At 45.3% G+C, this 22,956-nt stretch overlaps 2 protein-coding genes across 10 annotated transcripts in view; both read left to right on the top strand.

The window, feature by feature from the left end:
• The window catches only part of LOC103017516 (olfactory receptor 6X1), a 32,698-nt gene extending 30,788 nt beyond the window's left edge, over positions 1-1,910 (top strand). Inside the window, 1 exon segment of the mRNA XM_028162462.2 lies at positions 1,812-1,910. Coding sequence (XP_028018263.2) covers positions 1,812-1,910 — 99 coding nt within the window.
• ZNF202 (zinc finger protein 202) lies at positions 1,781-22,610 on the top strand. Of its 9 annotated transcripts, none has more exons than XM_057553446.1 (10): positions 1,781-1,906; positions 2,861-2,979; positions 3,182-3,299; positions 8,518-8,869; positions 15,421-15,923; positions 16,596-16,806; positions 17,165-17,319; positions 18,728-18,857; positions 19,408-19,527; positions 20,069-22,610. In XM_057553446.1, the coding sequence occupies exons 5-10, from the start codon at positions 15,522-15,524 to the stop codon at positions 21,061-21,063; spliced, it is 2,013 nt and encodes a 670-aa protein (XP_057409429.1). In that variant the 5' UTR covers positions 1,781-1,906; positions 2,861-2,979; positions 3,182-3,299; positions 8,518-8,869; positions 15,421-15,521; the 3' UTR covers positions 21,064-22,610. The 9 variants fall into 9 exon arrangements, with proteins under 9 accessions (XP_057409429.1, XP_057409428.1, XP_057409434.1 ...); XM_057553445.1 differs by having other exon boundaries at positions 2,861-3,039; XM_057553451.1 differs by having other exon boundaries at positions 2,861-3,039; positions 17,165-17,253; positions 20,069-22,606.
• The last annotated feature ends 346 nt before the right edge of the window (positions 22,611-22,956 follow it).

The following is a 22,956-nucleotide window of genomic DNA, read 5'->3' as shown; positions in this document are numbered from 1 at the left end:
TTTGGTATTTACTGAGGTTCTGGAACCAATCCCCTCCCCAGATACATGGACAGCCGTATTAGCAAAAGAAAAAAAAAAGGGTTCTTTCGGGCCAAGCTATCTTCTTTGGGGGTAAGGGAACTGCAGGGGTCTTTATCATACAGATCACCTCACTAGTGTTGATGAAGTAATTTCAGATTGACTACTGTAAAGATCACATTTCCGGGAAGAGTTGAAACTTCGATTAAGTCTTAGTTTGCTGTACTGGGGGCAAATGACTCTACATTGGGCTTATTTCTTTTTAACAATATTAATTATGGAAAAGTAAAGTAAAACAATAAGACATCACTTTTACCCAACAGATTGACCAAGATATACAAATTTGGCAACATGAAATAATGGCACGGATATGGGGGGAAATAGTCTCATACACAGCTATTATGTGTATACATTTCTCAGCATTTGTCTCCTAGTGACATTTGCATGTATGCATGCAGAGTATGTTTATTATAGCATTGTCCATAATAACAATTGTAAACAACATATATTATCACTAAGCAAATGGCTATTCAGACTGTGGAATGTTACGCAGAAAAGTAGAAGGAATAAGGGAGAACTGTACGTACTGTGGACAGATCTCCAAGGCCCTTTGCTAGGAGAAAACAGCAAATTGAGGACTCCAACAGGAACACATACATACACGTATGCACACACAAAATACTATATATTTTCTATTAATACATATATGTATTGTATGTAAAAGTACAGAAAAATGTCTGGAAGATAAATACAGGTTCATAAGAAACTTTTGGTGCGAGAGATGAGGAAGCCAGAATTAGTAAAAAGTCATTAGCTTTATCTGTAATGTTTTAAACGTTTAGAAGAACAAATTTATGTATTACTTATGAACTTAATACTTAAAAATATTAAATGAGGTACAAAGAGAAAACATATAGTGCACGGCAGGCTCTCATGAACTGTAAATTCGTCTCCCTCCACCAAAAGTGATTAATACCTTGTGTTCAAACACAATAACCAGATCCCACCTATGTGTCCCATGAAAATAAAATGTGTAAGGCATAGTTCAGGAAGAGAAGGCCCTGACATGGCACGTGGAGAGTGGTGACTTAGGGAGTGGAACAGAAGGAAAATTGCAGGTACAGGCAGAAACGTCACTGCCCACACAAAAATGAACAAATGAGATCAGGGAAGATAGTCTCAAAGTAAAGAAACACAAAGAAATGCCCAAGGAAAATACAGGAGAACCATGATGCCATAACTATTCTCTTACTAAGCTTCTACTAAGCTCCAATCAGTTCACATGCAAAGTACCATTTAGCCTGCAGAGTAACGGTATTACTATGCCCATTTCAGAAGATGGACACTGAGGTTCAGGTGTGAATTTGTTGGAACCCCTACAACTGACGGCGACTACAAGAGCCGGTATTCAAACACACAACTGCTCTTTTCTACCATGCTTCGCCGACAATGCAAAGGAAAAAAAAAAAAAGAATCAAGAAAAACAAGTCAAGATATAGGCATCAAAATTAAAACAAAGACCCAAAACAGAAAGGAACCCCCCTGCAGCAGGTACGTGTGTTAATCGAGGGCCCCCCCACCCCCCATGCAGAGAGGGGCGGGCGAGCGGGCGGAAGCGGTCTGAGGCACCCGACCCGCTTCCCCAGGGAATACGACGCCTCCATGAGCTAGGGGGCACAGAGAGACAAGCAAACCTCCCAAGAGCCTAGAAAGGCCCCAGCGCGGCGAGGAGGCGGGGCGAAGGGCAACTTCCGGTTCCGGGCGCAAAGGCCCCACGTGTTCCGACCCGCCAGGCCCAGCGCGGCTCGGATCCGGCGGCGCTACTAGGGCCGGGAGTGGGTTGGGGAGAAGCCGGGGCAGGGGAGGAGCCGCCGGAGCTGTTGGAGCTGTGAGTGCTGGGGGCTGGGCCGGGCCGGGCCGGGCCGGAGCGGGCTGAGCGGGGCTGAGCGGGGAGGAGGGGGAGGGGTCGGAGACCCCGCCCCCTTAGAACCTGGGGAAATCATACTGTCCTGGGGAAGGGGGTGGCGGCAGTATGTTGAGGGGGCTGAGGCGTAGTGGTCCCCGTGTTTCCTGGCGGCCGAAGCTAGAACCTTCGGGTACGTGGAACTCGCTCCAGGCTTCTTTCTTTGCAGCCACCGCCCTCCGCCCCCTCTTGAGGCCTGCAGAAACGCAGTTAGTTCGTACCTCCCTCCCATTGCTTCCGCGCCAACTGGCCCCCCGGCACCGTGGGAGGAGTGGTCGAGGCCCCTTCATTTCCCGCAGCTTTTTCTTACCCCGCCTCTCAGCTGGCTCGAGAATGCCCCCGAAGGCTCCCTGCCCAGGCGAGCCCCATCGCTTGCCACCACTAACTACGCCGCAACACACGCAGATACCCTCACCCGTGATTTTATCTCCCATGATTTTATCACGCGTGATTTTATCGCCCGTGATCGTGCTAGGCCTTGAAGACCACCTGGCCTGTGGCTTTTCAGCTGCACCGTGACGGACCCGAGCTTCCTCTCAAGCCAATGACTGAAGTCTCCACTTGCAACTTCCCTCCCCCACCCCTAACAGCCAGTTTTGGCACTTTTCTCGACACCACAGCTACCCTCAGCGGGAGTATATGGGGCCTGCTTCTTACCTGGTTTCGCGAAAAGTTTGTTAGTTTGTATGCCAGGGATTTGCTACCTTTTCTCAGAAAGGTGCCAGCCCGATTTTTATTTTTCTGGGCCTTGATGTTCTTATCTTCTAGGCGCCTTGATAACCCTGTCTGCCTTGGTCCTGGGGAGCAGGGCCACATCCAGGCTCTACTTAGAGGCTAGGCTTAGAACTGTTGCTTTTTCTCTCTGTCCGCATTCTGCAGGTGACACCCAGGGCAGCCTCACTCAGAAGCCACAAGGAAAGCTAGTGGAGTCCCTCATCCCTCCAACTTCTCTTCCAAGCTGCCCCATGGCCCTTGATCCAGAAAGCCACTTCACAAAGGTTGTGGGACAGCCATGGGAGGCTTGTTGCTGGGAAATGTATGACAGCGGAACAGTTAGGGTTTGTAGCCATTTGTCTCGGGTAGCTTTCTGCTATTACTATCTAGCATAAGAGGGTGGGCAGGCTTGGAGGGAGGAAGGAAATTTTTTTCTCCTAGGACTAAGCACCTGGGATTCATAATCTTGTCCCCTTTCTCCTCCAGCTGTACCCGTTTTGCACTCTTTCTGTATACCATATTGCAGTAGACAGTCATTTCAAGGGCACAGCAAGGTTTACTACGAAGTGAGGGACTCTTGGGCATTATAAACTATGCAGATGAGGTAAGTTACAGGTTTACAACATTTTTTTCCCAGCTAATTTGGCACAGACGTAAAACACACATATACTAGTCCTAGACTCCTTTCCTCCTTTAAATTTGGCCAGCACTGGAAAAGTTGGATCCCTTCTGCTCGAACCTCAGATTTATCTCCTCTGCCTTAGGTACTGGTCCTCAGACTTACCAAGCATCTTAAACCCCTGAAGGGCTTGTTAAATACAGATTACTGGGGCCACCCCCAGAGTTACTGATTATAGGTCAGGGCTGGGGCTTGATCATTTGCATTTCTAACACGTTCTCCGGTGCTGGTGCTGCTGGTCTGGGTTTCTCACATTGAGAACCACTGCCTTTGGCCAAACTTCTTCACACAAACATTGCAGTGGTTTGGACATCAGAAGACCTATGTGTGAGTACTTCTGTGCTTGAAACTAGTATGATGATCTTGTGTGGGTAATTTAACCACTTAGGTCTGAGTTCTTTGATTTGTAAAATTAAGAAAGTGTACTTCAAAAAAACTCCAAGTGCTACATTATCTTAAGCTGAATTGAAGGTGAAATACTGGTGAGTTTTTTCCCTTGATTTTCTTAATTCTCTTGATAGGAGCTTCTATTTTTATCATATAGCTTATACCCATATTCTAGGTTTTTGCTGTGAGTTCCTAGTATGCCAAAGTCCCTGCTATTTTTTAACTACATGTTAAATTCTTTAAGGTCAGGACCTGTGCTTTTTCATCTTTCTTTGCCCAGCACCTTGACTTGTGTGGGACACACAATTGATGCTCAGTAGACACTTCTGGGATGAATGAACTCCATCCCCTACCTTCTTCTCCTCTTGAAGAAGTTTTTCTTCACTAATCCTGTGTAACATAGTAAAGTAGTATATGGCTGTGCCACCTGATTCCCACAGGGGATTGGAATAAATGCTAATGCCAAATTCCTGTAACTGTCCCCAGAAGCCCTGGCACCCACTGATTCTGAATTTCAGTGTCTATATTCAAGTTGGGGGAAGAGAAGTCAACAGCTTAATTAAATGCAACACACATTTATTGAGCATCTTTTTAACCAGGTGTTTGAGGAAGTGTTTGACGAAGTGTTAGGAGCAGGGAATATAAAAATATATAAGGAGGTCCTTGCTTTCAGGGACAGGGCATACAGCGGGAGACAAAAGACACTAAACAGTGGCCCAGAGCAAGAATGGCATCTACTTTAGACCATGATTTAGTCTGCAGTGGAAACCTGATACTCCTCAGATTCCTGTGGTCCAGCAGGCATGGATCCCATCCTTCATCTCACCATACGCAAGGGAGCCTTGGGCAAAGCCAGAAGGAAGTCATCTAGATCCAGAGCAGAGAGTATCTTGACAGAGAATATTAATTAAAAACTAAAAACATAGTGAATGACTTTTGAATTAACTGTTCTGAATTATCCATATTTATACCTCAGGTCAAGCTATATTTATAAAATATCCTTTTTTTTTTTTCTTTCATTAAATAATGTTTCCTCTGTGTGATTGGCATTGACCGTGTTCATTGTAGTGAATTAAGTGTATTTGGCTAGTTTAACTCTGGCTTCCAGATTAAAGCTGCTGCCCTCATTAGGGTGGGTGTCAGGTTTGGTGATCACCCTTTTCCTACTTCAGATTAGTTTGTGACGTTCTGTTTTAAACTGAGGCATGTAGATTGGCCTGCTTTATTCAGGCCATTAACCACCCCTGGGTAAAAACCTGTGAGGTTAAAAAGCCTAGTTTCATGTTGGAGGTTAACCAGTATGGTCATGATGGCAGGATATTTAATTCTGGTCTCAGAACCTGTATTTGGCCTCTAGCCCTTCTCAGCTTTTGAGTAAATTCCTCTCACCATCTTCAGGCTAATACATTATGGCCCAAGTACTCAATAAAGAGGCCACATATCCTTGTACCCCTCAAAGCCCCTCTATTACCATCAAAAAGCTGGATAGTTTCTCAAAAAATGATCCAGCTCTCTGCCTTTAGGTAGAAAAGCATCCCCATTTTCAAGATGATTTGATGTGACTTGTCCCAGACGACACATTCTAGGAGGTAGAACACAGCTCCTCCACCTCTGAAGGCAGCACTGTCAACAGCGATCCAACATTGCCTCCTGGGCCTGTGTACATGCCTGTAGGGAACATTTTAATTGAAAATAAAGTGAATTGTTATGATTTTTATAGCTTTATTTAAATTTTTCATGTTTCTATTTACTTTCAATTACATTTTTATACCTTGATCCTAACTGCAAAGTCTGCAAAATTTAGTGGCAGAAGATATTTATGTCTTAGCCTCCTCTGACTTCCCTGTACCACCCACTACTTATTTGGCCTCTTTTTATTTCTTCCCGTCTTCCTCTTTTTTACACCTTATAGTAATCTTTGAGCTACTTCTCCCGTTGCTACTCAAATCTAGTGAAGAATCACTGAATAGAATCTGAACTAAATCCATGTTGACTCTAACAAAGGAAGAAAAAATTTAAATGGCAAGAATATCTTAAATAGTTTTTAAACATGGTTTGAAGCACACTGATCATGATGTGTTAGAAGGCAAAAAGTCAGTGAAGGTATTCCCTTTCATTTCTTTTGCCTTTTGGGTTAGGTTTTCAGAGGACCTCTTGGGTATACAGGCAGACCTCGGAGATATTGTGGATTCAGCTCCAGACCGCTGCAATAAAGGGAATATCGCAATAAAAACAGGAATTTTTTGGTTTTCCAAAAAACTGTTTACACTGTACTGTAGAGTTCTCTTTACACTGTACTGGAGTCGATTGATTAAGTGTGCAATAGCATTGTGTCTAAAAAAAAAAATGTATATAATTTAAAAATACTTGTTGCTAAAAAATGCTAGCCCTCATCTGAGTCTTTAGTGAATCATTATCTTTTAGCTGGTGGAGGGTCTAGCCTAGATGTTGATAGCTACTGACTGAAGGGTGGTGGTTGCTAAAGGTTGGGGTGACTGTGGAAATTTCTTAAAATAAGACAACAATGAAGTTTGCGGTATTAATTGACTCTTCCTTTCATTGAAGAGTTCCTCTGTGGCATGCAGTGCTGTTTAATAGTGTTTTACCCACAGTAGAACTTCTTTCAAAACTGAGTCAGTTCTGTCCAACCCTGCTGCTGATTGATCAACTAAGTTTATGTCATATTCTAAATCCTTAGTTGTCATTTCAGCAATCTTCACAGCATCTTCACCAGTAGATTCCGTCTCAAGAAACCACTTTCTTTGCTCATCCATAAGAAGCAGCTCCTTATCCATGAAGTTTTTATCATGAGATTGTAGCATCTCAGTCACATCTTCAGGCTCTACATCTTATTCTAGTTCTCTTGCTGTTTCTACCACATCTGCAGTTTCTTCCTTCACTGAAGTCTTGAACCCCTCAAAGTCATCCGTGAAGGTTGGAATCAGCTTCTTCCATACTCCTGTTAATGTTGATGTTTTGACTTATTCCCATGAATCACTAATATTCTTCATGGCATCTAGAATGGTGAATCCTTCCCAGAAGGTTTTCAATTTACCTTGCCCAGATCCATCAGAGGAATCACTGTCTATGGCAGCTATAGCCTTACAAAATGTATTTCTTAAATAATAAGACTTGAAAGTTAAAATTACTCTTTGATCCATGGGCTACAGAATGGTTGTTGTGTGAACAGGCATGAAAACATTAATCTCATTGTACATCTCCATTGGAGCTCTTGGGTGACAAGGTGCATTGTCAACGAACAGTAATATTTTGGAAGAAATTTTTTTTTCCGAGCAGTAGGTCTCATCAGTGGGCTTAAAGTATTCAGCAAACCATGTTGTAACAGATGTGCTGTCATCCAGGTTTTGTTGTTCCATTTATAGAGCATAGGCAGAGTAGATTTAGCATAATTCTTAAGGGCCCTAGGATTTTCAGAATAGTAAATAGCATTGGCTTCAACTTAAAGTCACCAGCTGCATTAGCTTCTAACAAGAGAATCAACCTGTCCTTTGAAGCTTTGAAGCCAATCATTGACTTCTCTCTAGCTATGAAAGTTCTAGATGGCATCTTCTTCTAGGAGAAGACTGTTTTGTCTGCACTGAACATCTGTTGTTTATTTTAGCCGCCTTCAGTAATTAGCTAGATCTGGATAACTTGCTGCAGTTTCCGCATCAGCACTGGCTGCTTCATCTTGCACTTTATGTTACAGAGACGGCTTCTTTCTTTAAACCTCATGAACCAACCTCTGTTAGCTTCAGACTTTTCTTCTACAGCTTCTTCACCTCTCTCAGCCTGCATAGAATTAAAGAGAGTTAGGGCCTTGCTGTGGATTAGGCTTTGGCTCAAAGGATTGTTGTGGCTGGTTTGAGCTTCTATCTAAACCACTAAAACTTTCTCCACTTTCTTATCATTTGTGTATTCACTGGAGTAGCACTTTCAGTTTCCTTCAAGAAACTTACCTTTGCATTCCAACTTGGCTAACTGGGGCAAGAGGCCTAGCTTTCAGCCTGTCTCATCTTTTGACATGCCCTCCTCACCAAGCTTAATCATTTCTAGTTTTTTATTTACAGCAAGATACATGCGATTCTTCCTTTCACTTGAATACTTACGGCCCTTGTAGGGTTTTTAATTGGCTTAATTTCAACATTGTTATGTCTCAGGGACTAGGGAGGCCCAAGAAGAGGCAGAGAGGCGGAGGAACAGCTGGTCAGTGGAGCAGTCAGAAAGCACACATTTATTGATTAAGTTTGCCATCTGATATGGGCACAGTTTGTGGCACCCCAAAACAATTAGAATAGTAACATCAAAGATCACTAATCACAGATCACCATAAGAAATATAATAATAATTAAGCTGGAAATACTGTGAGAATTATCAAAATGTGATTACATCAAGTGAGCAAATGCTGTTGAAAAAATGGCACTGATAGACTTGCTTGTTGCAGGGTTGCCACAAACCTTTAAACTGTAAAAGAAAACAAAACAGAAAACACATCTGTGAAGCGTGATGAAGGTGAAACGCAGTAAAATGGGGTATGCCTGTACTAACTGGGTTTGCCTCAGGTTGCCTCTTCCCGGTTAGAGGAAGGGGACAGGTCTGTGATACTGGTAAGCAGAAGTATCGCTACTCTGGTCTTAGGCAGGAAAACTTATCTAAGTTTTCATCCCATCTGGTTCCAAGGATCTTGTTTAATCTGAGTTTATAAGTGCTTTCAAAGCAAGAATTCTCTCTTGGTTTAACACTTTACTTTTTTTAGGGGGTCGGCACCACACAGCTTGCAGGATCCCAGTTCCCCGACCAGGGATTGAACCCGGGCCACAGTAGTGAAAGCGCCGAATCGTAACCACTGGACCACCAGGGAACTCCCTTAACACTTTACTTTTGATGTAACAGTAAACAGACCAAGATTTTACCTGTGCATTAAAAAAAATTTTTTTTGAATTATGATGAAATAAAAGACTGTTTGATTATCATTTAAATCTTCTTCCCAAAAGGATTTAAAGCAATTTGAAGGAAAGAACAAAATATATAGAACACCTACCATATACCAAACCTGTGCTGAGCGATTCTATGCGTTACTTCGTTGATCCTTAACACCACCATATGAGGTAGGAAGTATTTGCCACATGTTGAAGATTGGACTGAGGCTTAGGGACTGTCACCTGGCTAATAGGTGAGGAGAGGGATCCAAACTAAGGCTCCAGAGCCCCTAACCATTACGTGGAAAGTATGGGTAAACGTTTGTATAAGGATAAGTAACAGTAAAATGAAAGAATCTTTCCAGTAGGAGGATCATAGTGGATAGTCTTTAGTTTTAAAGAACAGTACAGGAGTAGAAAAGGGCAGTTAACAATTTTTATTAGCTGATTTTGTTTTCTAGAGCAATGAGAGGAGCAGTTGCAAGCATCTGGTTAGTCCCAGCGATCATTGATTCAAATCTCCAGGCTCTGGGCCTGCGTTAGAGTCAAAGAGGAGAAGGGAGACTGGAGAGAATTTAAATGTCTGCTGAATATCATCATTCGAACCTCTGTGATCAGTTTTCTTCTGAAGATTAATTATTTGCCAGTAAATAGATCCCACCTCTCCTTTAGGAAGATGCTATAAGACTACAGACCTTGTCGTTTAGGGTCCAGAAAGATCACTCCAAGTAGGAATAACATTTTAAGATAAGAGACGCAGGTATCTTTTCACTGCCTGCAGTTTTCTTTTCTGGTCTTCAGGGTTGAGTTAGGGCCTTAACTGGCATGGGACCCTCTCAGATATGGACAGACACAGCTGGACCACAGACTGGAGAAAGGTCTTGCCTTTCCCACATCTCCTCTGCAGTCCTGCCCCAGACGTCCTAGAAACACTGAAGAGGCTAGGTGGTGGGGCCAGCCCAGGCCGAGGCTTGTGAAGCGTCTCTGCAGACATTATTTTAGAGCCTTCTGGAAGCAGGTCGTTCACTCTTCCTGGCCTAGCCTCACGGTCTCTCTGTAGTATCCTGTTGTTGGGTTTTTATCTGTCACTGTGGAACTCCTTCCAAGGACAGACACTGAGGGAAGGTGTTAGAAGGCAACAAATTGCAAGGCAGACTTGCAGGGTAACCCATCCCATAAATGGAATAAAATGCAAAGCCCGTTTTCTGTCTCTAGTACTGACACCTGACATTTGCACAGCACACTCCAGTTCATAAGCTCTCGTAGATCTCAACTAGTCCTGAGAGTTGTTGTCTGAAGAGGGCTTCACCCTTTACAAGGGCTCTCGTGTACCTTGTCTCAGGAAACCCTTAGAGCGGTTCCGGGTTTGTGGGGATGTGGGCTGGAACGTACATCTTTGGATACCTAATCCGGTGCTCTTTTCACAGCACTGCCCGCCTTCTCTTCCTTCCCATCTCTTGCCCCAGCAAGGACAACTCTGCCTCCCCTCATTCCGCTGTTGCTGATTTTTTGTCGCCATCTCATCTTCCTAGGCTGCCAAAGTAAATACAAAACAAGCAAAGGAAATCTCAATCCATGATTTCTGAAGAGCATTTTAAATCAGCAGGTTTTATGTGATGCTGTTATATTCTTTTTTCTTTGGAGAGCAAAGCCCTGTAAGAGCAGGAACCCTCTGTCAGCGCATACTTTATAGAATCTGTAGTAGGGCATCTCGTGGACTGTGCTACGTGAAAACAGTGAGAGTTCCTAGCCTGCTTCGCTGGGCAAGTTCTCAGATTTTTTTTTTTAAAGGATATTTATTTTACTTTTTTTTTTTTTTAAAGGAATTCCTTTATTTTTATTATTTATTTATTTATTTATTTACTTTTGGCTGTGTTGGGTCTTCGTTTCTGTGCGAGGGCTTTCTCTAGTTGCGGCAAGTGGGGGCCACTCTTCATCGTGGTGCACGGGCCTCTCATTATCGCGGCCTCTCTTGTTGCAGAGCACAGGCTCCAGACGCGCAGGCTCAGTAGTTGTGGCTCACGGGCCTAGTTGCTCCGCGGCATGTGGGATCTTCCCAGACCAGGGCTTGAACCCGTGTCCCCTGCATTGGCAGGCAGATTCTCTGCCACTGCGCCACCAGGGAAGCCCAAGTTCTCGGATTTTTAAGTTAATAGAAATCCCCTCATTAAGCCAGAGACCCTGAGTATCAATTCCATCTTCTTTTCCTGCCTTGCAGATGTTGGGGGGATTGTCTGGATAAATAATCAGTGTTGTAGTGTTAAATTACTTGATGTCCGGTTTTGTGCTTACTAAGGTTGATTCATATCGTCAAAGGAAAATGATTTTTTTTTTCAAATGCACAGCTTTGTGTGACTTGTATGCGGATTCTCCAAGGCAGCCTGAAGATTCCTTGTGATGAGTTGTGGTTTCCTCACTTCAGGAACCACTAAGAGTGTTCTGTTTTACTCGCAATCCAAATAATAACTGTTTTTTCCCTTATTTATTCATTTGTCTGGCACACAGTTTGCTGGACAAATGAGTGAATAAGAATTAATAAGATATTGGATCTGTCTTTCCAGAGAAAGACTTAAAAAGACTTACCGTGGTCTCTGCCTGAGTACCTGTTGTGTGACAGGCCTTGAGCTGGGTGCTGTGTGGCCCTGCCCTCGGAGCTTTACGGTCTAGTGAACTAAACAGGAGGATGAACGATTCTTACCACACAAAAAGTAGATATATGTGTGTGCTGCGATACAGGGTCCAAGTTCCTGTGGACGCAATCTGGGAGAACCAGGGAAGGCGTCTGGGGAAAGCAGGTCTGAAGGATGAGTAGAGTTAACCAAGTAAAAGGGGTAGAAAGGGTATTTCAGGCAGAGTCGACAGCGTCAGGAACACCTAGTGAGGGCATAGAAAAGAGATACAGCAGTGTATTCGAGCAGCAACTTTCAATGCAGTAGCAGTCGTGGGAGAAGAGAGGTGGGCAGGGGCCAGGTCTTGCAGGGCCTTGGGAATCAAATTGTAAGGGGTTTAGATTTTACCCTGTGGACAATGTGAAGCCATTGGCCGATGTGGTATGTTAGAAGGGTCACCACTCAGACCTTACCGCAGCACTGCAGGTGGTATTGATGTGGATATGGCTCTTGCCCATTTTTAAATGCTTGCACTCACCTGCCTCCCTGCCCCCAAACTAAAGGTAAATGTCTAGGTTCCAGAAATAAAAGCTGGAGGAGTGAGCACAATCTAACTCCACCACAGCCCGAGGAGATTTCAAACCAAAATAAAGACTTCTAAAGTTTGGGGTTCTAATACCTATACTCCAACAAGGAGATATGAAAATGGGGCAGTGGTGGGGATGGGGGAGGGATATAGAGTTGAACATCTGCCAGCCTGGAGCCTTGAAGAGCTACTCCTTCCATGAAAATCTGTCTACTGATCAAGCAAAAGGGCAAGGAAGTGTAGGCCTCCATAGCCTTGGGTGGGACAGAAATCGCTCACAGGCTTAGGCCTAAATGAGACACTGTCAGCATAATTCAGGAAGACTCTGAGAAATTAAGATACTGAAACCACTAGTACTTGGATGGAAGCAAATGAAATTTCATTCAAAGGGCTCACTTTTATAACCTAGGGCTCTCCCAAAGAAAATGGGCATAAAATGTAAAAAAATTACAAACCACCTGCAAAAACAAACCACCATGAGATAGAGCAGATTTAATAAGTAGGTAAATTAGCACAGGAAGATCTGTAAATTACGGAACTACAGACCATGAGATTATGTAGTGAATGTTTGCGGGTAATGGAAAAATGAAATAAGCTTGAATGGAAAGTGATTTGAGATACAGATTTAAATAATGAATAATTTGGTGGTTGATGGGCAGCAGCACATTAGACAGCACGTTACAGCTGTTAAGAGTGGATCACTGACCTTGAAGGTGGACCTGAGGCAGTTGTAGTGAAGCATAAAAAGATTGGAAAATGAAGAACCCTCAGGTTGCATGTGGAGGGGGTGGCACCTGGAAGTCCACTGGTAAAATTTGAACCAAGTGGTTCATTCCACATGTAAGTGCCGCTGCAGTCGTAGGGGCCGAGGATATCGTCATTTTTTAAGAGGTCCTATCAATGCCTTTTAGTGGGTCATAACGGCTTGACTCGGGGAATGGCAGTGGAGATGAGATGCATGAATTTGAAAGATTTAGAAGGTAGGATTAACAAGATTCGGTGAATAAAAAAGTAGAAACTTATGGAGGAAAAGATTGATTCTTACTGTTAATGTAGGAAGAAAACTTCAAAGTGGAGGCTTATTCATTTAGATGCATTTATTGTGTGCTTTGTTATAGGTATTGGAAATTGATTGAAGCACAGTCCCCTACTTCAAGGGGTTTCAGGGGAAAGATGAACGATGGCTGTGTGATATGGCAGATTTTGAGATACAGATATGTCCAAATAGCTAGGGAAGCAAAGTGATTTCTAACAGGTCTAAGGGCAGGGAGAATGGGATCAAGGAAAGCATCTCAGGAGACATGAAGCCTTACCTATCTATGTCTTGAAAGATAAATAAGTTTAACCTAATGAAGGGTAAAGAGTTGGAAGGAACGGCATGTTCAAAAGCCAAAGAGCATAGACCTTTTGTGTGCTTTACATGCACAATGTGCATGTGTGTGTGTGTTTGAAAGGATTGGAGAGGAAGGCAAAGGAATAACAAGATGAAGGGACTTCCCTGGTGGTCCACTGGTTAAGACTCCACGCTCCCAATGCAGGGGGCCCGGGTTGGATCCCTGGTCAGAGAACTAGATCCCACATGCTGCAACTGAAAGATCCTGTGTGCTGCAACTAAGACCTGGTGCAGCCAGATAAATAAAATAAATATTAAAAGAAAAAAAGAAACCCAAGATCAAGGTCAACCTAATACATAGTACTTAGAAGTTTGTATTTCACTTCCAAGACAGGAGTGATTGAGGATCTTAAATAAGGAAGGGACAGGACCAGATTTGCCAAGAGCAGTCACTCTTGTGATATGATGAATGGTCACTCTTGTGATATGATGAATGGTAACAAAGGTAACAAACCTGGAGACAGATAGCTCATATTTAGAGGCAGTTGCAGTAATCCAGAGGAGAACTGATTAAGACCGAAACTGTAAATCCTGGGAATGAAGAAGAGGGGACCTGTTGAGAAGAAATAGGAACACACGTGAAGCATTGGTGGTGGGAGTTTTCCGTTCAAAAGGAACAGACTTTTACAGACTTGGAGGCCTGGAAAGACACCCTATTGTAGGGAGGTCAGCAGTGCATTCATTATAGCAGGTGATACAGAGAAGAGGGGAGGATATGAGGCTTGAAAAATAAATTGAGGGCTGGTTGTGAAGGGCTTCATGTACCATGCCAAGGATTTTGGAACTGATCTTCCTAACAGTATGAAGTTATTATTTTTAAATGTTGAGTGATGCAGTTGGAACTATTATTCAGAAAGATAATGGTTAACATTGGGGCACCATCACTCTTTTAGGCACTTCACAGATATTCCTCATAGTAACCCTCTTAGGTGGATTCCATCCTTACCTCCATTCTGTAAAGGGGAAACAGGCATAAGGAGAATAAGAACTTGACCATGACCCCACATCTAGTAAACAATAGAGCCAGGATTCAAACCCTGGCAATCTGACTCCAGGAGGACTCTCTCTTAACCGTACACGCCCTAAGTGTTTCTCAGCTAGGATGCACATCAGAACCACATGTAGCATTTCTAAAGATACAGTTCCCTGGATTGACTTGAATCAGAATATCCGGAAGAATGATGTGTGTGATACTGTGTTTTGCAAAAGCTCCACAGCTGAATCTGTTGCGTTTTGCTCATAGCTGAGTACTGTGGGGATCCCAGTTAGGAAGTTATGGCCGTAGTCCAGGCAAGAGATGGGGGCCCAAACTAAATCAGGACGAAACAGATTTAGAGGCTTAAGAGGTACAATTGGTTTAATGAGCTGTAAGCAATGGGGAAGATTCAAAGTTGAATCCAAAGATGATAAGGTTGAGTGTTGATTTAACAAGTGATGATATCAGCCAAGAGGATTACACGAAGAGGGGTGGATTTGGGAGCAGGGATCGTGAATTTAGTTTTGAGCACTCAGTTTTGAGGGTCTGTAGGTCTTCCAGTTAAAGATGTCTTAAGAGGAGGATCGCTTTTGGGGGTGCTTATGTGCCAGCCACTGTGTGTAAGTGGCTTTCTTCGCTGTTACCGCATACAATCCTCTCAAATCTCTGAGAGTCCCCACTTTACAGAATAAATTAATATGGAGTGTGATTCAGTTCACAGTGAACCTCCACAAAGCCTTCTCTGTCTAATTCAGCCCTGTCAGTGTGTCTTTTCTCAGAATATATATCCTAATATATATGTCACCGTGTGTGTGTGTGCGTGTGTGTGTGTAAAACAGATTGTGGTCAGTACCACATTTTTAGCAGGCAGTTATGAGTGTCCTTTCTCCTAGCCATTTTCCTTTTAGGTTCCCATGTTTCATGAAGTAGAAATGCAGTGTTTTTCTGTTTTTCTATGGGGTGTGAACCTTGCCTAGGAAAAGGAGTGGGAGAACATACCTTCAGGCATAGCTTATCCTATTCCAACTAGATCTATTTACAACATATGGAGATTAGGGGAAAGGGGATTTAAGTTTGGGAGTGTTATGTGTACAGGATTATGATTGAGCTCAGAACTGTTATTCCTGTGTATACTTTCATGCTTATAGTGTTGTCTGTCTTTACTTCTCTACCCAGGTCCCTTGGGAGAAACTCCTTGAGGCGCCCAGGCTGAGACGGGGGGAATGACAGTGTGAGCTCTCGATGGTGTGAGACCACCCCAGAGCCAGAGCCAGACAATGGCTACAGCCTTGGAACCGGAGGACCAGGATCTTTGGGAAGAAGAGGGGATTCTCATGGTGAAATTGGAAGATGATTTCACCTGTAGGCCAGAGTCTGTCTTACAGAGGGATGACCCTGTGCTTGAGACATCGCACCAGAACTTCCGGCGCTTTCGCTACCAGGAAGCAGCAAGCCCTCGGGAAGCTCTCATCCGACTCCGAGAACTGTGTCATCAGTGGCTGAGGCCAGAGAGGAGGACGAAGGAGCAGATCCTAGAGCTGCTTGTGTTGGAACAATTCCTTACTGTCCTGCCCGGAGAACTGCAGAGCTGGGTGCGGGGCCAGCGGCCAGAGAGTGGCGAGGAGGCCGTGACGCTGGTGGAGGGTTTGCAGAAACAACCCAGGAGACCAAGGCGGTGGGTGAGGAGGGGGAGTCCTGATCTGTGTGATGTGGAGGGGGTCTATTTGCTGGAAGGATGGATTTAGGGGTAGGGCTCACATAAATTACCCCATAAATTGAATTGGCTCCGCCCTTGGGTTGTACCTAGATCCGTGAGCTCCATGGGACACAGGAGTGTGTGTTTGTGTGTGTATGAGTGTGACTTCCTGGTTCTTGAAACACCTGCCTAGGGACCATCTTTGTGGCCTCAGCACGCAAGGGTGATATGGCTTTGGTTTTCCCTTTGGATGTTGAACCTCCATTCCCTGGGGAGGAGAATTCCGTGACTTCCTCAGAGGTTCTCAGCCCCTCAGTGACAGATCCCCCTTTCAGGACAACAGACAGGGGAGCACACAGCAAGGCAAGCCACAGGTGGGGTAGGCGAAGATGGGAAGGATGGGCCCTCAGAGCCCTGGTGACAGGCAGGGTTGAGGGAAATGAGAAAGCAGGGCAGTATCTGAATGTCCCCCCCTTGTCCTGGCGAGGATCAACTCAGCTCCTCCTCGCACGCCCCGGTGGGACTGGACTTTCCCCTCCTCGTCTGGGTCCCTCTGGGAGTTTTCCTGTTGGCAGCTTCTCCTAACATAAGCCCTGATGACAGCCAAGACTTTCCTCCTGACTCCATGGTGACTGGAAGTTGGAATTATTCCCAGGTGACTGTCCATGTTCACGGCCAGGAAGTCCTGTCCGAGGAGACAGTGCATCCAGGAGCAGAGCCCGGGTCACCTAGTGAGCTTCAGGATCCTGCACACACCTTGACCCCCGAGGAGTCCCGTGAGGAGACCACACAGAGCCCAGATCTGGGGGCACCAGAAGAGCAGAGCCTGTGCCAGGAGTTGGAGTTGCAGCCCCTGCAGGAGAGCGGTGGGAGCCTCAGCAGGAAGGGGGGATCGTGGCAGAGTGAGGGGAGGGGGATATTGCTCCCATACCGAGGAGACTGGCTAGATCATAAGGGGAGGAAACCACAGAGCACAGGGTGTTGAGAGGAGACAGTACTAGCTAGAGTACCCGTAAGCAGGGCTGCCTTGGATAGCACCTTTGTTGGTTATTCTCCTGGCATTCCCGTAGTGTTATAGGTGGTGGCGTTGGGATGACTCAAGCTGCCCTTAGGCCTGTGTCTTGACTCCCACCTTCCCACCAGAGACCATGGGGGATGCTCAGCTCTTTGCCAGTTATAGGGCCGCCCTGCACACTGCTGATCTCTGCCTTCTTTTCTTCTTAGAGGTTCCAGTGCCCCAGGACCCAGCCCTTCCTGAAGAGAGGAACCCTGGAAACCCAGAGATGGTTGCCCTTCTTACTGCTCTGTCACAGGTGCACCCTAGTTTCTGTCTATACCATGGAGAATTTGAGGAACCGTTGGGCATATACACTGAACAGGTCAGACGGGACACAAGTTTCCACTCTCCTTTGCCAGTTTAAGTTCTCAGTTCTGCATGTGTCTGGAAGGGGAGGAACTGCAGCTAATGAGATCAGTTATAACATCTCAGTCGGATCTACAGGCTCCAGAGCCTTTTGATTTGCCACCAACCAGAGGGACTAACAAAGTGGGATTATTTGGTAACACCCCAGTACAACTTTGAAGTTGTCAAGTGAGGGTTTGTTTTTGGTTTTAAGGAATAAACTTGATCATCATTTGTAAGGATAACTGACTGTCCTGCAAAAACGATTTCTGATTTTGGGTGCTATCCTCTTCCAGGGACTGCATTCAGGCAGACCATGGCATTCATGAAGACTTCACCATGGTCAAGAGCCCCACAACTAAGCTATGTGGCTGGAGAAAAAAGGAATAGAATTCATCCTTATTTTTATTTTATTTATTTATTTATTTATTTTGGCCGCGCTGCGTGGCATGCGGGACCTTAGTTCCCTGACCAGGGATCGAACCCGTGCCCCCTACATTGGGAGTGTGGAGTCTTAACCACTGGACCGCCAGGGAAGTCCCCATCCTTATTTATTTATTTTTTTAAATAAATTAATTTATTTCTTTTTGTCTGCGTTGGGTCTTCGTTGCTGCATGTGGGCTTTCTCTAGTTGCGGCGAGCGGGGGCTACTCTTCCATTGCTGTGTGGGGGCTTCTCATTGTGGTGGCTTCTCTTGTTGCGGAGCACGGGCTCTAGGAGTGCAGGCTTCAGTAGTTGTGGCGCGTGGGCTTCAGTAGTTGTGGCTCGCGGGCTCTAGAGCGCAGGCTTAGTAATTATGGCGCACGGGCTTTGTTGCTCTGTGGCAGGTGGGATCTTCCTGGACCAGGGCTCAAACCCGTGTCCCCTGCATTGGCAGGCGGACTCTTAACCACTGCGCCACCAGGGAAGCCCCCCATCCTTATTTTTAGATTGTAGTCTAGCTGAAGAAGAAAGTCCTATTTATGCTATATAGACTATGTAAGTGATGTGTGATTAGGTAAGGTCAGTTAGGGAAAGCTTCCTGGAAAAGATGAATTTTTGCAGAAATGTAGGTAGCATTAAAGTGTAAAATAGGGAGTTGAATGATGACTTCTAAGACCTTTCTTGTATTTTAAACAATATCCCCAGAAAGAAGAACATAGTCTGGTGCTGAGGGAAAGTAGTGGGATTGGAGGGAGCAGGAAGAGGGCCAGTTGCAAAAGCAGAAACTTGGGAAGCAGCGACAGAGGATGAGACACAGATGTCCTGAAAGGGAACCACGTGTCCCATTTGAGTTTCTTTGTCTCCTGGATGGATTCTGCCTGTTCCAGTGACCTTTATTCCAGGAACAAAATATGAGGCTCCATAAAGCATGACATTTTAATAGAATCTTTGTGTTGTTTCAGGGATTGGTAACTTTCAAGGATGTGGCTGTCTGCTTCTCCCAGGACCAGTGGAGTGATCTGGATCCAACACAGAAAGAGTTCTATGGGGAATATGTCTTGGAAGAAGACTGCGGAATTGTGGTCTCCTTGTGTAAGCAATTTCAAGTGTTTCTAGAGTGTCTTGAGCACAGAGATTGTTTTCTTGTTGGAAATTGAGGGTGTCTTAGACCTTAGATTGTACATACTACACTTCTCTTATGCCGACCCCACCAGTGACACTGAAGGACAGCCGAGGAAGATGGTGTCCTTCGAAGTTAGAGGGAAGAGAAAATGCCTAGGAAGTAGTTGGAAACCTCTAACAAGAAAACAGCTGTAATACTATAGTTTTAGTGTGAGTTTAAGTTTAGTGTGAGTAGGTAAGCATATCGGTTTTGAAACAAGCAATAAAAGTTGGAGACAATCTACTTACTTGAATATGGGAAAAGAGGGTAACATTGACAGCTGTGTGATTATTGAGTTGCTGGTGAAAGGCAAGAGATATGCAGTACTCGTCAGAGGGGCTCAAGCTAAAGAGACTGAAGGTTTGATGGACTGACCTGCCTATGTGATTGTTCTGCAGTCTGCCAAACAGAAAAGATCTGCTCTTGACACGGGGAACAGTTGAACCAATCGTGATGTCCTGTTTTCCCTCTCTTGAGCAGCATTTCCAATCCCCAGACTAGACGAGATCTCCCACATGGGAGAAGAAGAGCCTTTGATCCCAGAGATCCCAGAGGCGCAGGAGCCTCGAGAGCCAGAAATCCTGAGTTTCACCTACACAGGTGAGGAGTGACAAAGGGGATCTGTCCCCGAGCTGGCAGCTCCTCTGGTCAGTGTTTCTCTCGCCCTCTGGGGAACCCCTCTCACTGGTTCTTCTAACATGTCAGCCGACAGCAAGTGTCTCCCTCTGAAGCCAAATTCTTCTATCCTTTTCCCCTCTTCACGCCTATCATTGGTTTGAGGGATCTGTAATGCAAAATGGTGACAGACGAAAAAGGGGAACTTTTGGAATTGCAGCTATACCATTTTTTAAGCATTCACGTAAACCCTTGATCCCCAACCTCCACATTTGTGAAAGGAGGATAATAATGTTTGTCCACCAAAGGCTGTTGACAGCGTGAGATGGCACATAAGAAAGTGCCTGGCATATGACAGGCATTCAGTTGACTGGTTATTTCCTTCTTCCCAGCCTCTACACTTAAGAAACATGGGTGTCTCTCTATACGGTCTTGCCCTCCCAAAACTGTTTAAAAATCTCTCCATTGTGCACAAGGCATCATTACCTCTATAATTTCCTCTTTTCTCCTCTCTCCCTTTCTACAGGAGATAGGAGTGAAGATGAGGAGGAGTGTCCTGAGCCAGAAGATCTGAGTTTGGAGGATCTACACAGGTCTATCTTGGGAGATGCAGAAGTTCACCAGACTCCAGATTGGGAAATAGTCTTTGAGGATGATCCAGGTAGACTTAACGAAAGAAGATTTGGCACAAATATTTCTCAAGTTAATAGTTTAACGAATCTTCAGGAAACCATGCCTGTCCACCCCCTGTTAGGGAGACATCATGACTGTCCTGTATGTGGTAAAAGTTTCACTTGTAACTCCCACCTTGTTAGACACCTGAGAACTCACACAGGAGAGAAACCCTATAAATGTATGGAGTGTGGGAAAAGTTACACACGGAGCTCACATCTCGCCAGGCACCAAAAGGTCCACAAAATGAGCGCTCCTTATAAATATCCCCTAAACCGGAAGAATCTGCATGAGACCTCCTCTCTGGTCCAGGTTGAGAGAACTCCACCTGTTGAGAAACCCTATAGGTGTGACGATTGTGGAAAACACTTCCGCTGGACTTCAGACCTTGTCAGGCACCAGAGGACACATACGGGAGAGAAACCCTTCTTCTGTACTATTTGTGGCAAAAGCTTCAGCCAGAAATCCGTGCTCACAACACACCAAAGAATCCACCTTGGAGGCAAACCCTACTTGTGCGGAGAGTGTGGAGAGGACTTCAGTGACCACAGGCGATACCTGGCCCACCGGAAGACACACGCGGCCGAGGAGCTCTATCTGTGCAGCGAGTGTGGGCGCTGCTTCAACCACAGCGCTGCCTTTGCCAAGCACCTGAGGGGACACGCCTCAGTGAGGCCCTGCCACTGCACCGAGTGTGGGAAGAGCTTCAGTCGGAGAGACCACCTTGTCAGGCATCAGAGAACACACACTGGTGAGAAACCATTCACATGCCCTACCTGCGGAAAGAGCTTCAGCAGAGGCTACCACTTAATCAGGCACCAGAGGACCCACTCAGGAAAGACCTCCTAGCCCGGTCCCCACGTGCGGACACCTGCCTTCGACTCTTTCCCAGGGATGGTCTGGGAGAAGCCGTCTTGTCGGCCTGGGAAGACCTTTTCTAGGGAGTCCCCTGACCTGCCCAGATGTGCGTTAGTAACCTCTTCCCACAACTAGATCACCCCACCCCACCCCCCCACCCCCCTGGGCAGAACCTCTCAACCTTCTTCTACACCTTGAGGAGATATTCTTCCCAAAGTTCGCCTGAATTGAGGCCTCTCCGTGACAGGAGTGCGCCTGCCTCGACCTCACAGGTGTGAAGTAGGAGAATTAGAAGACTTAAGAGGTTGTGTTTACTATATTTGCCCCCAAATAAGCTGTTAACTATCCTAAAGACACCTAACACCCTCAAGTTTAAAGTGGCCCAGGACAAGTCCTTAGGTTTGATAAGGGACCATCCTTTAGGATTCTGTCCTTCCTGGGCTCAAATCTTAAAGCACACAGCCCTGAACTCAAGGCAGGAGACCTGCATCCTGATGGCTCTGCCACACTTTCACAGGTTAACTGTACAACTCTCACTGATACACTTCTTCACCATGCACTTTCCTTTGATTCTCGGGAGAGATGCGAGTAGTGGTTGATGGGCAAAAACATCAAGGCGGCTTCATGTGGACCTTGTCAGGCTGCTCCCTTCCCCATTGTCAAAATGACACCAGGTGCCAGATACAGCTTGAAAGGGGGGCCTGGTCAGAAGCCTCTTTCCTTGTGGGGTTTTTTCCTGTTAGAATGCTCCTGCCTAGCCCTCCTACTGTTCTGCCGGTCTCTTGGTTTTGTCCCTAGTGCTTATTCTGCCACAAGTGAGATGTAGCATTTGGGTGCTGAGGGCTTCAGTAACGCCTAATTAAAACCATGTTGAAGTCATTTACATTTCCACATATATACAAGCCCACCCAGCTGACCCTCTTCACATGAGTTTGTGAGGGGATTTTGAAGTGGTGTCAGCTTACAAAGGCACTGTCATGATTGTAGAATCCTGATTGATGGGGTCACTTCACTTACGTGAAGAAAGCTGGAGAAGATCTGAGCTCCAATTATGGAAACTTTAAGCGAAAGCTGTTGCTGCTGGCCAAGGCCATCCAGACTGTTCTCCTGACACCCCACCCCATCCGCCCTGCCTCATTGTCTGATGTCAGGGAAACCTGGGACCCTGAAGAATTTACCAGGAGTAAAGGCTTTCATGTATTTGCGTTGTTTGCTTTTTCTTACGTGATTTCATTTTCATGTAATTAAGAACTAAGGAGTAGAATCTCATGGCCCAAGGATCTCTGTTGCCTGGTAAAGGTTCCATGGAGATGAGGCTGAATAATGATGAACCTCACCTGCTCTGATTGTGGGAGTGGCAAGGACTGGGGAGACCATCCTCCAAAAATGGAGCACAGGGTATGGGATTAAAGCATGAAAAGGGAGACTGCCTTCTGTGCTGGTTTCTTCTGCTCTGTTTCTCGACATATTGCATGCCAGCATTCACCAGAGGAACGTGGGTGGGATGACAAAGCCTAAGCTTAACAGCTCAACAAGGGGATTCTCATTCTGGTCAGTAATGATGTTCCAGTTGACTGGTTTGGTTTTAACTCCAGTCATCCATTGTCCTTCTGGAAGTATGCACACATGAAATTTTAGAAAGTAACATGGGCAGCCAAGTTCCCTGGTTTCTAGGGCTTTCCATTTCATCCATTCACTCACCAGAGCCTCAGGTTCCTGAGACTTTTAAAGATCATCTATACTCAGAAAAATCTGAGAGGACATGGTAGTTTTCCATGAGGATAGAGAAGGCTTGGCATGGTTAGCAGAGCCATAGGTGGAATTGAGGTAGGAGCTGAGTCTGGAGTTTGCCAAAGAGATTATCCTAACATGCAGACACTTCTG

This window comes from Balaenoptera acutorostrata, chromosome 9 (genome assembly GCF_949987535.1).
Source record: "Balaenoptera acutorostrata chromosome 9, mBalAcu1.1, whole genome shotgun sequence".
Taxonomy (NCBI): domain Eukaryota; kingdom Metazoa; phylum Chordata; class Mammalia; order Artiodactyla; family Balaenopteridae; genus Balaenoptera; species Balaenoptera acutorostrata.
This window is presented reverse-complemented; position numbering and strand designations above follow the sequence as displayed.

Excerpts from the sequence above, each read along its gene's own strand:
- ZNF202 (XM_007196713.2), top strand. The coding sequence starts at position 15,522 with ATGGCTACAGCCTTGGAACCGGAGGACCAGGATCTTTGGGAAGAAGAG. Across the intron at positions 15,924-16,595 it reads CCAGGAGACCAAGGCGGTGG|GTGACTGTCCATGTTCACGG; the intron begins GTGAGGAGGGGG and ends AATTATTCCCAG. Across the intron at positions 18,858-19,407 it reads CGGAATTGTGGTCTCCTTGT|CATTTCCAATCCCCAGACTA; the intron begins GTAAGCAATTTC and ends TCTCTTGAGCAG.